Source organism: Pinus tabuliformis, chromosome 6, assembly GCF_031772625.1.
Source record: "Pinus tabuliformis cultivar Carrire ecotype Pingquan chromosome 6, CPIR1, whole genome shotgun sequence".
Lineage (NCBI taxonomy): Eukaryota > Viridiplantae > Streptophyta > Pinopsida > Pinales > Pinaceae > Pinus > Pinus tabuliformis.
This window is the reverse complement of record NC_142292.1, coordinates 1,604,689,149-1,604,705,039: the sequence shown is the minus strand read 5'-3', so window position 1 is coordinate 1,604,705,039 and position 15,891 is coordinate 1,604,689,149. Positions and strand designations below refer to the sequence as shown.

Below are 15,891 nucleotides of genomic sequence, written 5' to 3'. Positions count from 1 at the left end.
TTAAGAATGGAAATGTCCATTCAAACCTAAAATCAAAAATGAATTTTTACTAACACAAAAGCATAATATAACCTAAAGTCAAAATGTTTTTTATTAATGCCAATGTCCAATTGACCATTACTAATCTAATGTTACTCTATCTATGGTGGAAACCTGAGAACCAATGCCTATATACCATCAATAACATTTGCATGCTTATTAAAGTAAAAAATAAATGCATGTAAGGATTCTATTAGATGTCTGCAAAAAATAAATAAATGGCATAAATAACTATGTAATTGCAAGAGGATAGAGCACTCGTATAGACGTATTTTCCTTTACTTAATGAAGAAATCTACAAGATGACGCCAACTTCAATCCCCAGCATAATGTACTCTGGTCCTATTATAATTCGAGAGATTAAAATGGTTACCATAAATACACTCGAGATTCAAACAATGTAGTCTAAAAATCATTTTCATATATTGTAGAATAAACTGGGCAAAAGTGCTACAGCTTCACCATCAAGGACGACGATCATCTCTTCTTTCTTAAAGCATTTTGTTGCAAATTTCACTCTGCAAAATACAGACATGCTCTTAGTTGAATCAAGATGGAAAGTCTTTGTAACTGAAATCTATAGTCTCATTTCTTTACTTCTATGGACATTAGTTAAACAATAAGCCAATATCTTCACTCATTCATGCATCTATACATGGAAACTTGGAAAGAGAGAGAATTCAGAAAATGAAACCTGTATTTTTGCCTGTACTCCCTGAGTTCTAGGGCCTGCACTTCAGTGATTAGATTATCTCCAACGCAAACAGGAGCTTTAAACTGCAATGTTTGAGATACATAAATTGCTCCTGGCTATATCATGCATATCAGCAGATAAACAATGAAAGTTAGTAAACCAATAGGATCACAAATTTAGATCTGGTAGTTCAAGTACCAATTAAATTCAACAACACCATTCTATTAATAAAACATTATATCGGTCCCAGGGGGGCAGTTCAATTGGTTAACTTGAAGTTTGTAAAATTGTGGAAACAAGGCAACCCAAGTTCAACTCCCCCCTGAAGTGACCCGGTTTACAGTAAGGACAGGTCTTAAACCCCCAGAGGTTTACTAGTAGTTACATGTCAGGCGGCTGCTTGGTTCCTCTGGGATACAAAAAAAAAAACATAAAAAATAAATACAAACAAAAATCATTATATCAATGCACTCTCATTAGCCCATTAGCCCAGAAACCCGTCAACAAAATTGTGTTGTGAATCTTAAAACCAGTAACTGCTGTTATAGAATGAGAGATTTTGCATGCTTTTGTAGATGAAAGTGCCCTATAGAATCACAAACTTGATCTATGTGTGGAATGGGATTCAAAAAATAGTAAGAGACCTTGAGAAAAAATACGCAAGCCATCAAGGTTAATGCATTGGCAACTCTTAGCTTGGTGTGGGAATGTGGTCCCTTGCTTCTCATTTCAACTATATAATTTATCAACCTTGCTTACGGTAACAATGGTAAGCCACCACTGCTATGCTTCAATTGCATCAATTTGTCCAAGGACTAGGAAGTCCACATTTTCTCACCAGATAATGGTTTAGCCAAATTCTTATGAATACCGTAGTGGACTATAATTTTTAATCATTAAAAGTATGAAAATGAAAAACCAAGTAAACTGCACTGCATATAATTGACCAAAAGAATCCCAAATCTTGAAATTGGTGTGGAATGGGGTTCAAGAGACAATAAGAGACCTAGGAAATAACATATACAAGCCATCAATGTAACTGGCTTGGAAATGATAAGCTTGGTGTAGGAATGCAGTCCCTTGATTCTCATTTTCAACCATATAATTTGTCATCCTTCTGAACTGTAACCAAGATAAGGCATCGTTGCTATGTTCAATTATATTTCATTAATAGTTCAAGGACCAGGAATTTCACATTTTTCACTAGAGAAAATGATTTGGCCATATTCTTACGATCATGATCATGCTATAATGTTTAATCTTTGAAAGCGTGAAAGTGAAAAGCCAAGTAGAACCATACCCAAGGGATAGCTTGATTGGTTTGGCCATATCACCAAAGGCATAGTGTGAATGGGAACCATTCTCATCGATTCCTTCGGCAGTTAAAACCACCTTCCATCTGAGATTTCGAGGAAGAGGGGAATTCCATGAAGTATTTTTCAGAAAAAAACTCCAAAGATTAGCTCAATCAGTTGAACCATCCTCCCAAGGCATGTTTCTGATGGGAAGGCCAGAGGTCACAGGTTCAAATCTGGTCAAGTCCCTCGGCCTCGGGGACACCAACCACTATCATGTAAGGCGGTTCAGCCACCCTGCATCCAGATATTCTCAAGAAAAGTGGGGAATCCTGCAAAGTTTTCCTTCGAGAAAAAACAAGTAGAACTGCATTGCATATAACTAACCAAATAGAATCTCAAATCTTGATCTTGGTATGGAATCAAGTTCAAGAGACAATAAGACTTAAGAGGTAGCATAATCAAGCTATCAAGGTTACTGCATTGCCAATCCTAAGCTTGGTGTGGGAATGCAGTCCCTTGCTTCTCGTTTACAACTGTATAATTTGCCATCCTTCCAAACTGTAACCAAGAGAAGGCATCATTTCTCTGCCCAGTTGTCTTGCATCAACTGCTCAAGGACCAAGAACTCAATTTTTACTGGAGAATGTGATTTGGTCATTTCCTATGATTGCCATAGTGGACTGTAATGCTTAACCTCTGACATTATGCTGGTTTGCCACCTACATTCAAAATGTTTTACTGCTAGTTAATCTTAGCAAAAATATAATTCATGTTAAAATTGACAACTAGGGCCAAATTCCACCTTAGAACAGCTCATATGATGGAGATTATTATTTTTTCGAGAGGTACAATTTCGATATAAAGATCATCTCATTCTGACAAGCAGAAATGGAATTTTGAATTTATTCTTTCTCATGCACAAAGGTCGGCCTCAGTCAAATGTAGGCTCATGAAGCCCAACAGATGTGTCTCCTCACTGTCAACGAAGTGTATAAATAGAAGTGACCTTTCTCTCATTTGGGCATCATTATCTCATCACATATCTCTCTCTCTCCTCTCTTGTTTGGTTCATACACGTTGGAGGCTTCTCTACTTCGCACGTGTTGAAGAGGACGAATTTCTGGACTGGTTTTAGAGGCCGAAAATTTCAGGGATTAGGGCAGCATTGACTTGGACTGTTTGACCATGCGTTGACTTCGTTTTGGAGGGCAGAATTCTGATTTCTGGAGGCCGCATTGATTGGCACGATTTTTGAGGTGTTTGGGGACTGTTTGACCATGTTGACTGCAGTGTTGACTTTTTGTTTGACCACAGAAATTACAGCATACTTTGACTGGGTTGACCTAGCTGTTTTTGGGTTGACTTTGACTCCCTTGGAAGGCCAAATTCTTCTGTTGTTGACCGAGCTGCTTGGAGGGAATTTTGGGGCAGCTTTGACCAATGTTGGCTTTCTGATTAGGGCTGCATTGACTGCTGATTTGGCAGGACTGTTTTGGGCATGTAATTCTGATATTTGTACTCTCCCTCTCTCTGTTGAACTATTGAAGAATAATAAGAACATTTGATCTAAGGATTTCCTCACATTGGAATTTATCCCTAGCATCCACCATATCTTGTGTCCTCTTGTCTTGGCTTGTCTTCTGCACTTGTTTTTATGTTCTATCCGCATTTACTATCAATGTGTTTACGTTAATGTGACTGCCACTGGATATAATTGGAAATTGTCATTGGGCTGCTAAAGGAACATTGAAGTAAATTGTGCTAAAGCATAGAACATACCATTGTTATCAAAAATTAATATGGTATCAAAGCTCAGGGGAAGACCAAGCCAAAGCAAGAGTGAAGCAAAGCAATCACTAAGGGAAGTTGTTGGACAAGGACTTGGAACTAGTTCCAATGATGACTACATCTTTCTTCAAATACGAGGACAAGCTTAAGGACAAATTCGACTATCATGCATGGAAGATGACTCTAGATTTGACATTGGAAGAAAATGATGCCATGGACTATGTCAAAGGAAGAATAGCAGAGCCTCCTTCGAATGCATCCGTTGCTGCATAAACAAAGTACAAGAAAGGTGAGGTTAAAGTTAAGAAGATTAATGTTGATTCTATTCATAAGCCTTTGGTTGCCTATATTTCTGATTTGGAAACATCTAAGGAGATGTATGACAAGCTGGTTGGGATGTTCAAAGTAAATAATGTGAATCAAGTTCTCTTTCTCAAGAACAAGTTGAAAGACATCAAGATGGATAGAGGAGAATCCTTCCAATCCTACTTCATGAGGATTACCGAGATCAAGAATGATCTCCTATCTATTGGCAAAGTCATTGGTGACAGGGAGCTCACTTTTATTGCACTTGGAGGCCTTCCAAGAGAATGGGATGTGCTCAACACTACCATCCTCAACAATGACAGGATTCCGGGATTTGATGAATTATTGGCCAGATGCACTCAAGAAGAAATAAGGATGATGGAAAGAGACAAGATTTCAAATGGAAACAATCCTACCGCCTTCTCCGCTCATTCTAAGAGAAGGAACAACGTTGGTCTAAGGAATCAAGGACAAGGGCTCAAGTCGGGATTCAAAGAAGGAAGAAAAGGAAGATTCTTCAATTGTAACAGGTTTGGCCACTTCGCTAGAGAGTGTCCTCACAAAAAGGATACTCCAAGAGATGATGACAACAATAACAATAACTTCAAGGGCAATGGCAATCAAGGGAACAACAAGTTCAACAACAAAGGAAAGAGAAATGCTTCCACTGCTCGAAATGGAAATGGTCGCCCTCCCAAGAAGTCGAGAAACTCCAGGTATGAAGAAGTTAATGTTATAAAGAAAAAAGAATTTTATCTTATTTCTGCCCTCTCCACCGCCTCTCCTCCAGACACATTAGACCAGTGCTTGATTGATAGTGGTGCCTCAATGCACTTCCCTGAGTACAAGGAGGCCCTCTCAAACTTGTTTGAAAAGAAGATGAATATGGAGATCATACTTGGGGATAATGCCACTTATCCCGTGAAAGGAATTGGGACTATTACTCTTCACTTAAATCAAGGTCAAACCCTCCACTTACAAGAAGTACTATATGTACCTGATCTGAAAAAGAAATTGGTTTCTAGTTCTGCGATGGAAGACAAAGGTTTTAAGGAAACATTTATTGATGGGAAGGTTCGTGTTTGAAAAAGTAACCCAAGAGATGCATTCACTCTTGGATTCAGGGTTGAAGGTCTCTATCAGGTTGGAGGAAGTCCGTTGGGAACAATGACTTGTGATACTTCTCTTCAATCCGAATTATGGCATCGGAGATTTGCTCACCTTCATTTCAAAGCCTTACCTGATGTAAGGAAGATGGTCACAGGTATACCAGAATTCAACTAAAATGATGAAGGTGTTTGTCAAGCATGTGAAGATGGAAAACATACAAGGGGACCATTCCCCTCAAGTGAAACTCAAACCACCGATATTCTTCACTTGGTCCATTATGATCTATCAGGTATGTTGCATGTGACATCTTTGGGTGGATATTTGTACTATGCTATTTTTGTGGATGATTTCTCCCGCAAAACACAAATTTATTTCTTATAGAAAAAGGATGAAGTATTCAAATTGTTCCAATCTTTCAAAGCCTTGGTCGAGAATCAAACAGGGAAGAAGATCAAATGAGGACCGATAATGGGACCGAATATGAGTCAAATGAATTCAAAGACTATTGTAGAGAAGCTAACATTAAGAGGGATACCACTACTGCATATACTCCTGAACAAAATGGTGTTGCCAAAAGGAAGAATCGTACTATCATAGTAGCCACCCATGCCATGCTACATGATCAAGGTCTTTCGAAGTTCTTATGGGGAGAAGCTGCCAACACCATTGTGTATGTCCAAAACAAATGCCCACATCAAGCTTTGGACTTTAAGTCACCCGAAGAAGTATTCACCGGTAAGAAACCTTATGTTTCTCATTTTAGAATTTTTGGTTGTCTCGTATACTTTCATGTGCCGAAAGAGAAAAGAAACAAACTATATGCATCTAGGAAGAAAGGAACGTTCGTGGGCTACTGTGAAACTTCAAAGGCATATAGAATCTATGTGCCTAGTCAAAGGGAAGTCAAATTAAGTCAAGATGTCACTTTCAATGAAGATTATGCTCTTAGAAAGATCTGAAATCTTCCTATCCCTAAGAAGGACAATGATGATGTTGATGCAAAAAAGCAGGATGAACCTCCGTCTGATGAATCGATGCCCGATGTTGAAGGTTTGATGGATCCCATTGATCCACCTCCTAGTGAGCCCTCTACTTCAAGGAAAAGGCCTTTGTGGCTCAAAGATACTCTTGAAGATGCTAAGAAACATATTGCACTGAGGGGGGCATTTCGTGAAAGCAAGAAGCCATTGTACCAAGGGTACTTAGTTGCCATGAGTATTGTTGTACAATCTGAGCCTTGTACATTCGAAGATGTCGTGAAACAACAAGTTTGGAAGGATGCGATGAACGAGGAGTATGAATCGATCATGAAGAATGATGTCTGGGATGTGGTTCCTAGACCCAAGGACAAGTCAGTGATCACTTTGAAATGGCTCTACAAAATCAAACATGCTGAGAAATTCAAGGCCAGATTTGTAGCTCGAGGCTTCTCTCAAAAGGAAGGAGTAGACTACGATGAGATATTTGCACCAGTTGCCCGATATACCACCATTCGTTCGATTATAGTTTTTGTTGCTTCACAAGGATGGAACGTTACACCAGATGGATGTCAAAACTTCCTTCTTGCATGGTTCGCTTAAGGGGGAAGTGGATGTGGAACAACCCGAGGGGTTCGAGGTTCAAGATCATGAGACACATGTATGCAGGTTGAAGAAAGCCCTCTATGGGTTGAAGAAAGCCCTCTATGGGTTGAAGCAAGCCCCTAGGGCTTGGTATGATCGATAGCTATCCTATGAAGTTGGGATTTACAAAGAGCGATGGTGACCCAAACCTATACTTCAAGGTTGAAAAGGACAGACCTCTCATTCTGGTCCTTTATGTTGATTTTTGTAGCATCGGATGTGTTCTAGCCCCGAAATTTTGTGGAGGGGATAGAATACATGTATTCTCCAAAACCCAAAAATCGTTTCTGGAAATTCCACCTAGAGACGACTTAAAATAATTAACTTTTTTTAATGGTTCCTAAGTCTAAACTTAGGAAATTTGGTTAATTAAAGGGTATTAATTAAGTCATGGTGAGAATCTTCTAGAAGAAGGCATGGCTCGATTTCTAGTTAATCTTAACCATCGATTATGTTTTAATATTGGTCGTTGGTGCTCCAACATAAGATTATAATAAGAAGTTGCTCAAGTAGATTGATTTTCTCAATGGCTGAAGTTCGGCAAAAGAAAATCGAGTCAGACAGTGAGTTGCAGGTGGGAGAGAGAGGGCATCAGCATAGTCTAAGATTGCAGGACAAATCTGGCAGAGGCAGCACAGAGGAGGGACGCAGATCGTTAGCGCAGAGGGTTGACACAGGACCTAGACAATCACTGCGCAGAGGGTGACGTAGAAAGGCCAGCAAAAGGGCAGGAGGTCCTCTTTGGGGTCAGAAAAACACTATCGAGTGTGAGAAATTCATTAGTAAATTTCTCTCAATGATTGAAGATTAATAAAAGAAACCCTCATCTGCTGCATCGGTTTTCCCACATTGGGTTTTTCGGGGGACAATCGTCCAAAAATAATTGTCATTGTGGTTATATATGTGTTAGTATTTTCATTGTATTTACTTTCCACCAAATTTTAGTTGTGAAGGCTGCAGTGTATGTATTTGGATATTTGCCGTAGAAAACTACAAATAATTTGTTTAAGTAGTTTTACAAATAGGAGAAATATTATCAATTACTGCAGTATGGTTCGGGATCACCGAATTTTCACATGGTATCAAAGCATTGGTAAAGCAGGAAGAGCTTGGTTGAAGACGAAATAAGGATTTCGAAAGCACTGCATATGTAGCAGTTCGAAACCCTAGAGAGGTTGCGCAGTCCATTTGCTAGGTGGGCAAATTTTTCGTGGAAAATTGATTCTCTGAGTGAGTTGACAGAGAACAAAATTTTCTAGATCGAGATTTGTCAAAGGCAGAGGGAGCAGCGCAGCAGTTTCCATGCAGAGCAGGACATGCATTTTGGCAGCTGCAAATTCAGTGTTGGGAAGGAAAAATAGCACAGGAAATTATGGATAATCAAGAAGTCTCAGATATCTTCCAAATTGGAAGATGAGGTTGCATTTCTATTAGGATCAGCGTCAGCTGGTGTTAGGTATATTGATAGCAGAGCTTTAGCTCACATGACTGGAGTAAGGGAATATTTCTCGAGCTATCAAGAGGAGCAAATGGACTTCCAAATCACTATGGGCAACAAAACTAAGTGTACTCCAGTAGGGAGAGGCACCATAGATTTTCATACGGAAGCAGGAACAAGCACTAGCGCCACGAATGTACTGCATGTGCTAGGATTGGGTATGAAGTTATGAACCTAATTTCATTGTTCTAGTTGCAGGACAAGGGATATGATGTATACTTTGTCGGAAGGAAAGTATATGTTGTTGAAGAAAATGTAACTAGGTTCGGTCTTCATAAACGTAATTTTGATATTTGTACTTATTCAGGAAAAGAGAAATTATTTTTGTATTATTTGTCAATGAGTTTCTTGCTCATTGAAAATAGGTTAAGCACATTTTGAAGTGCTTCTAGAGAGTCAAAGCCAAAATGTAATTACGAAAATACCCTTTGAGGGCATGTTACATCATGCAAGTCATCATACAAGGTCAAGGAAATAACTCCAAGCATGGTCAAATCCTCTCCTAGCACCAACGAAGTCTACAAGCAGCAAAAACGATGAATGAATGTTGAAATATAATGCAACTACAAGTCGGATTTAGGGACAATCATGTTGGCTTCAAGGAGGAGGGACAAACCTCTATAAATAGAGGTTGTCCACTCCTCATTTGGACACACACTCACATCTCTGAAATCTGCAAGGAAGAAGGCTTAAACAACGAAGAAAAGGTGAGAAAAGGGGCTACAAGGACAGTGTTACAAGAAGGAACAACAACGAAGTTAAGGGGTCGCTTTCTAGGGTTTCTGCAGCCACGCGTGCAAAGGAGTAAGGGACAGAATGCAGCCAGATCAGCAGCAAAAGTGCAGTGACATATCATTTATGGTTTGGGCTAGAAACTAGGCTAATAAAGATCTCCTACTCTAGTGTTGAAGGCAGCCTCACAAGCGAATGAAGAAGAGACATAACCGAGGAAGAAGAGGATATTTTTTGGGGCTAGAAATAGTCACACGTGCGAGGAGCAATAAGGGCTTGACAACACTTTAGGGCGGCAGCATAAGAAGCCTAATTCGGATGTGCAGTTAGGTCTACAAGGTATCCCAAGGTCAGCAAAGAAGGTCCTCCTTATAGCAAAGAAGAGGAGCCCTAATATTCTAGGGTTTCCTAACCTAGAGGACAAAGTGCTGGAAGACAAAGTGTCGGAAGATGTGTCGAAAGTGACAGTGCAGAAAGAGGAAGGATTTGACTCATGCTTGGAGGAGATCTTAGTCAAGGGTCTAGGGTTTGGCATTTGTTCAAATAAGAAGCTTCAATAAGAGAAAACTTACAAAGGGTTTGCCTCTCAGGAGTGGAGAGGGTTTGTCCCTGGCAGAGAGCCAAATTTTGTGTTCTTTTTATTTTGTTTTAGTAGCAGTTTGATGAAGCACACACATATGCACTAATAAGAACAAGAAGAAGTATAAGCTAACTAAGAAAAAGTAAAAAGACTTCACAAATTGTTATCAAGTCTCGGAGAATCACCACAACACTACTTTGCCCTAGATTCTCTAACATGGTATCAGAGGAAGGTGACACATCAAGGAAAGGGCAACTCACGAACACTCAAGCATCTACAAAGTTGAAGCATCAAGCCTAGTAGTCTCAACCACTTCAAGGACAAGAAGGGTCTACAATCCATCATTCATCAAGGAGGGTTACAAAGCTAGAAGGAGAGCCTTATATAAAAGAAGAAGCAGATCTACATCAAGCTACAAGTCCTCAAGCACACCTCATCACCAAGTAAGTCCACTTGGAGAAGACAACTTGAAGGACATCAAGATCCAGGGAAGACAAGCCATCAAGCTTTCAAGGAGGAAGCAAATCCATCAAATCTCAAAATCTATCAAGTAAGTACATGTCCCCTTCTAAATATACATCAATGTCTTTTTGCAAGGAAAGCAATAAATTGGTAGGCACCAATAAATTTATTACATGGAAGAAGAGGACTGATCTACTTCTCAAGGAGAATGAGCTCCTAGAATATGTCAAGGGGAACATCATTGTCCCTGCTAAGGAACAGACTCAAGCCTTAGCCAAGTATAATAAGGATGAGACAAGAGCTCAAAGGATTCTAATAGAATCAATCAAGGACTCTCTCATTCCCTATGTCTCCAAGTTTGAGACATCAAAAGAAATTTATGATAAGCTAGTAGAGCTATTCGCAGTATCCACCACCGGAGAAGTATTATCTCTGAGGAATGAATTATACAAGATGAAGATAACAAAGGAAGGAATAGCTCCCTACTTCATGAAAATCTCTGAGATGAGAGATCAACTTCAAGAGCTTGGGGAAGTCATGTCTGACAGAGAGATGGCAACTATTGTACTCAATGCTCTGCGCGAGGAGTGGGGAAACTTCACATCAAGCATTATGCCAAGAAGGAAGCAACCACTCTCAGTGATATGTGGTCTCTATGCAAAACAGAGAAGACTAGACTTAAGGTGAAAGAAGATGTGGGATCAAAGGAGCAAGCATTTGCTACCATGGCCAAAAGAAAAGGTAAATTTGGCAAGTTTGGTCCACGAAGAACAAACAACAAAGACATGTCCAAGATCCAATGTTTTGGATGCCAAGAATATGGACACTACAAAAGGAATTGTCCCAAGCTTAAGAAGGACAACAACAACAAGAGAAAGAGAGAAGAAGCTCATATAACTCAAGAGGTGGAAGAGGAAGGAAAGAAGCAAAAGAAGGAAGATCCTCTGGATCTCTACTATGACTAGGTCAAACTCTTTCCTTCTAGACTTCTTTCAAAGTTTCAGTAGAATAGGAGCATGTAGGAATAAATTAAATTGCATGGCTAGAATTACCCTCTAGAATCTAGCAGCATGATGTACATGGAGTTCTAGACACTCATGTAGATGTAGCATTTATGAGAAGAACAAAAATGCATAAGTAGAAATATCTTCTAGAATATAGGAGCATGGCAAATATAGCTCAAAGATATTCATGTAGAAGGAGCATACCTAGAATAGGACCTCATATATGATGGAAGAAAACTTGATCATGACAAGAATCTTAGAAGACCTAAATCATCAAAGGTAGGAAACATTTGCAAGGCAAGGATCCTTAAGATCCTATGATGGAATCTTCAAGAGAAGGTTTGTGAACCAAGGCAGATGTCTCATTGGGAATCCCACTCATGGGATTCAAGAAAAAGGGATGATATGCAAGCAGGCTAAGATGAAGCAAGAAGGGCTACACCAAAGAATGATCAAGGAGGATCAAGATGAGGTATGTATGCATCAAAGTTTAAGTCATGTCATCATTTGTATATTATTGAGTCATGGGTATAGTTCTATAACATGATCAAGCATGAAAAGATCTCTTTCACCAAGAATATGCTCAAAGGCATGTACCACGATGGAATGAAGGTCAACAAAAGAAAATGCTCACATAAGGAGCATAAGATTGTTGACTAAGAAGCAAGAAGAAATGTTGACAAGTCCAGAAAGCAAGGGATGAAGGAATGCTTCCACAAGAAGCATTAGGTGGTTGACCAATCTATCTGAGAAGAAGCAAATGAAGAAAGAGATCAAACATGTGAAGAACACCATGATCACCGAGAATCACTATCTGACAAAATGCCTTGAAAGATATCTCCCGAAATAAGGCAGGATAACTCTAATGAAGGAAGAAAGGACCCTTGACACCTATGAAGACCTTGGAGATATAAAAGGTGCAGATAATTGATTCTACTCTATGAAGATGTCGTGATGAAGAAGCCATCCAACAAAAGGAAAAACAATGTTGAAGCAATATCAGGATGAAGTCATGATGGGCTACCAGGTCAAAGCATATAAGCTAGCAAGTACAATGGAGCATCCATGAGGAGAGCATTCTAAAGCATGGACAAGATGACAAAGGAGTAGCCAAGATGACAAGACGAACCTAATAGTCACTTTCCACAAAGCAATGACATGACAAACCAAGAAGGAAAGTGATGGGTGGATGGTGCCCTACCGAGAAGAAGTTCGATTGAAGACTTCATGACATCAAGAAAGGAAGGAGATCATGCAACTGAAGGACCCACGAAGAAGAAGTTGTTGATGAAGGAAAGAGTCCCCAGTTAAGAGGGAGCTCTGACAGGTCCCTGATCAAGAGGGAGTTCTGAATCACTCCTGATTACAAAGGACTGACAATTGTGTTTTCCTTTTCATGGGCCTTGCAACCATAAGTCTAGATGAAGGCCATGAATGGAAATGTGAACACAAGATAGACACAACATTCTTGTCTTCACTTGGGAAGAAAGAATGGGAGGATTAGGTAATCATCTGGCATCCGATACTCTTTGAGGATGTGTAAGGCATCCAAGACAAGAGTAGGCAAGAAGACTGATATTCTTTGAGGGTTGGGAACCCAAGATAAGAATAGTCCTAGAAGGTCATACTCGAGAACACTCGGGTGGGTATGTACTTTGAGTGACAATGATGAAGGTGTTTATAAATCATTGGTCTCGCCAACATTGTGGCTCATGGTCTCGTGAAGATATGGAGTTGTTAATCAAGGCCTTGCACTATGACAATGCTGATGGATATGATGCTATAACAGATGGATTGCTAATCCGGTTTCTCTTATGTGAATTATTCAAGATTGAAAATTGCCAAACACCTTGTAATGTTGTATGAATACCTCTCTAGTTAAGAGAGAGTGTTGAAGAAAATGTAACTAGGTCGGTCTTCATAAATGTAATTTTGATATTTGTACTTATTCAAGAAAATAGAAATTATTTTTGTATTATTTGTCAATGAGTTTCCTGCTCATTGAAAATAGGTTAAGCACATTTTGAAGTGCTTCTAGAGAGTCAAAGTCAAAATGTAATTATGAAAATATCCTTTGAGGGCATGTTACATCATGCAAGTCATCATACAAGGTCAAGGAAATAACTCCAAGCATGGTCAAATCCTCTCCTAGCACCAACGAAGTCTACAAGCAGCAAAAACGATGAATGAATGTTGAAATATAATGCAACTACAAATCGGCTTTAGGGACAATCATGTCAGCTTCAAGGAGGGACAGACCTCTACAAATAGAGGTTGTCCACTCCTCATTTGGACACACACTCACATCTCTAAAATCTGCAAGGAAGAAGAAGGCTTAAAGGACGAAGAAAAGGTGAGAAAAAGGGCTACAAGGACAGCATTACAAGAAGGGTTTGTCCTTGGCAAAGAGCCAAATTTTGTATTCTTGTTATTTTGTTTTGGTAGCAGTTTGATGAAGCACACACATATGCACTAATAAGAACAGGAAGAAGTATAAGCTAACTAAGAAAAAGTAAAAAGACTTCAGAAATTGTTATCAAGTCTCAGAGAATCACTAGAACACTACTTTGCCCTAGATTCTCTAACATATGTCAAGCATCCCATCTGGAAGAAGATAAGATAGATTGAAGCTCGAAGCAACAGGCTATATAGATTGCAAATCGATTCTCCAATGGCACTGATAGGTAGTGATAAAAAAAGTAGGAAGGAACTAAACGAACTATGGCACAGGAGGATGCGACACTTGCACCATGGAGCACCTAGGATGGCTCAAAGAGATTGTAACAAGAGTTCTAGCTCTCAGCACCGAGCATGATGATCTATGCCGAGGATGTGTACTTGGGAAGTATGCAAAAGCAGCGTTTCCCAGAAGCGACAACAGAGCCAATGGCATGTTGGGATTGATACACTCGGATATTTGTAGCCCTATGTCCACCAGATCTCTTAGCGGTGGCGAGTATTTCGTCACCTTTATTGATGACCATTCCAAAAAAACTTGGATCTACTTCTTAAAGACCAAGGATTAGGTCTTTGATCGGTTTCGTGAGTTCAAAGCTCTCGTAGAAAACATGACAGGGAAAAAGATCAAGGTACTACGTTCAGATAATGATGGAGAATACACAGATAAAGACTTCACAGATTTCTGCCAAAAGGCAGGTAACAAAAGAGAGTGGAGAACTCCCTACAATCCACAGCACAATGGAGTTGCGGATTGGAAGAACAAAACTATAACTGGGGCAGCAAAGGCCATGTTGTATGATCAAGATTTGCCTAGATTCCTATGGGCAAAAGCCTACAACACAACAGTGTACATTCAAAACAGGACAGCTCACAGAGCTTTGGGGAAGAAAATGCCAAAGGGAGTCTTCACTGGGAAGAAACCTAAGGTAAGTCATTTGAGGATATTTAGAAGTGTGGTGTATTGTCACATTCCATATGAGAAGCGCAGTAAGTTGGATCAGACTACAGAAAAGGGGTATCTCATAGGATATAGCGAGACCTCAAAGGCATACAAAATCTACGTTCCTAGCAGCAGGTGTTGAATTTCCATGACCTTGGGTCTAGGTTAGAGTCTTAAAATCACTGACGCTACCAAACCAAGAATCTCAACCATAAACTAGTTTGCACAGTGGAATATAAACAACAGTAAATCACACATGCACATAATATGGAAAAAATTTTACAATTTTCAACCCAACTTCGTTATATTAAACAACATATAATACAACAGTCTAGGGCTCCCGTACCAGGGATAATGGCCCTCGTACATCCACTAGTACAAGATACAAAATTGGGGCTTTGTGTCAGTACATCGACGACCAATCTGCCCTCAACAAGATATTTTGATCATCTGGCTGATATGTTGACTCTCTCAGCTCCCCTTAGTCGTACCCTATACCTGCCCGATCCTTCGGCTCCAGATTTGTAGCTCCTGCCTCTATCAATGCTCCAAGTCCAACGAGCCACTGAACCTCGGCTATTCAATCTGCTCACTGGTTGATTGTTCATCCATCAACACATCAAGACTCCTATCGAGTTGTTCACAGCTCCACTTGTGAACAGCTCTCAACTGCCCATTGTTGCTCCTCAGCTACTAAGGGACTTCAGCCCACTATGGTCTTCCTGTGCTGCACCAATAAAGACCAACATAGGGCACGGAGGGTTGTCACCTATCACTACAAGATGTCCATCTCCCACAATGAACATGGGCTAGGAGGACTGCCCATCTTCTGCTATAGATGTCCTTCTCCACACACACGTCTCGGGCTCCACAAACTGCTCCTGGTTGATCAAACCCTTGAGCTCATCAACTGCCTCTCTTGCAACCACCTTTGTCCATCAAGGTGTTGCTCATCAGGCTCCAACTTGGACACTATCTCGTTGTCCTCTAGCAGACCATAAGTGCCCAATCACGTCCACACTTGGTCCACTCTCATGCTGCCCTCCAACATTCCATGAGTGACCAATCCTTGTTGTAGCATCTACTCCTAGTTAGGGCATCCAACACCTAGGAAACGCTTCCACATGGTTGCTAACAAACTTCCAAATTGTCCTGTCCTAGGACATCATCCACTAGCATCAATTCAACCTTAACACATCAATACAATACATACTCAGCTCGTTCTTGCACTCGTGCGTCCCTGTACTCGCGTTCCTGCACTCGTGTGTTCCTGCAGTCGCGTTCTTGCACTCACGCGTTCCTGCACTTACGTGTTCCTACACTCACGTGTTCCTGCACTCACGCGTTCCTGCACTCAC

At 40.2% G+C, this 15,891-nt stretch overlaps 1 protein-coding gene across 1 annotated transcript in view; it reads right to left on the bottom strand.

The window, feature by feature from the left end:
* Positions 1-291: 291 nt before the first annotated feature.
* LOC149265012 (hydroxyacyl-thioester dehydratase type-like protein) overlaps positions 292-15,891 on the bottom strand; it is a 103,789-nt gene continuing 88,189 nt past the window's right edge. Inside the window, exons 2-3 of the mRNA XM_089391126.1 lie at positions 734-849; positions 292-557 (exon numbers count right to left, since the gene is read on the bottom strand). Coding sequence (XP_089247252.1) covers positions 458-557; positions 734-849 — 216 coding nt within the window. The 3' untranslated portion in view covers positions 292-457. The remainder of the gene's footprint in view (positions 558-733; positions 850-15,891) is intronic.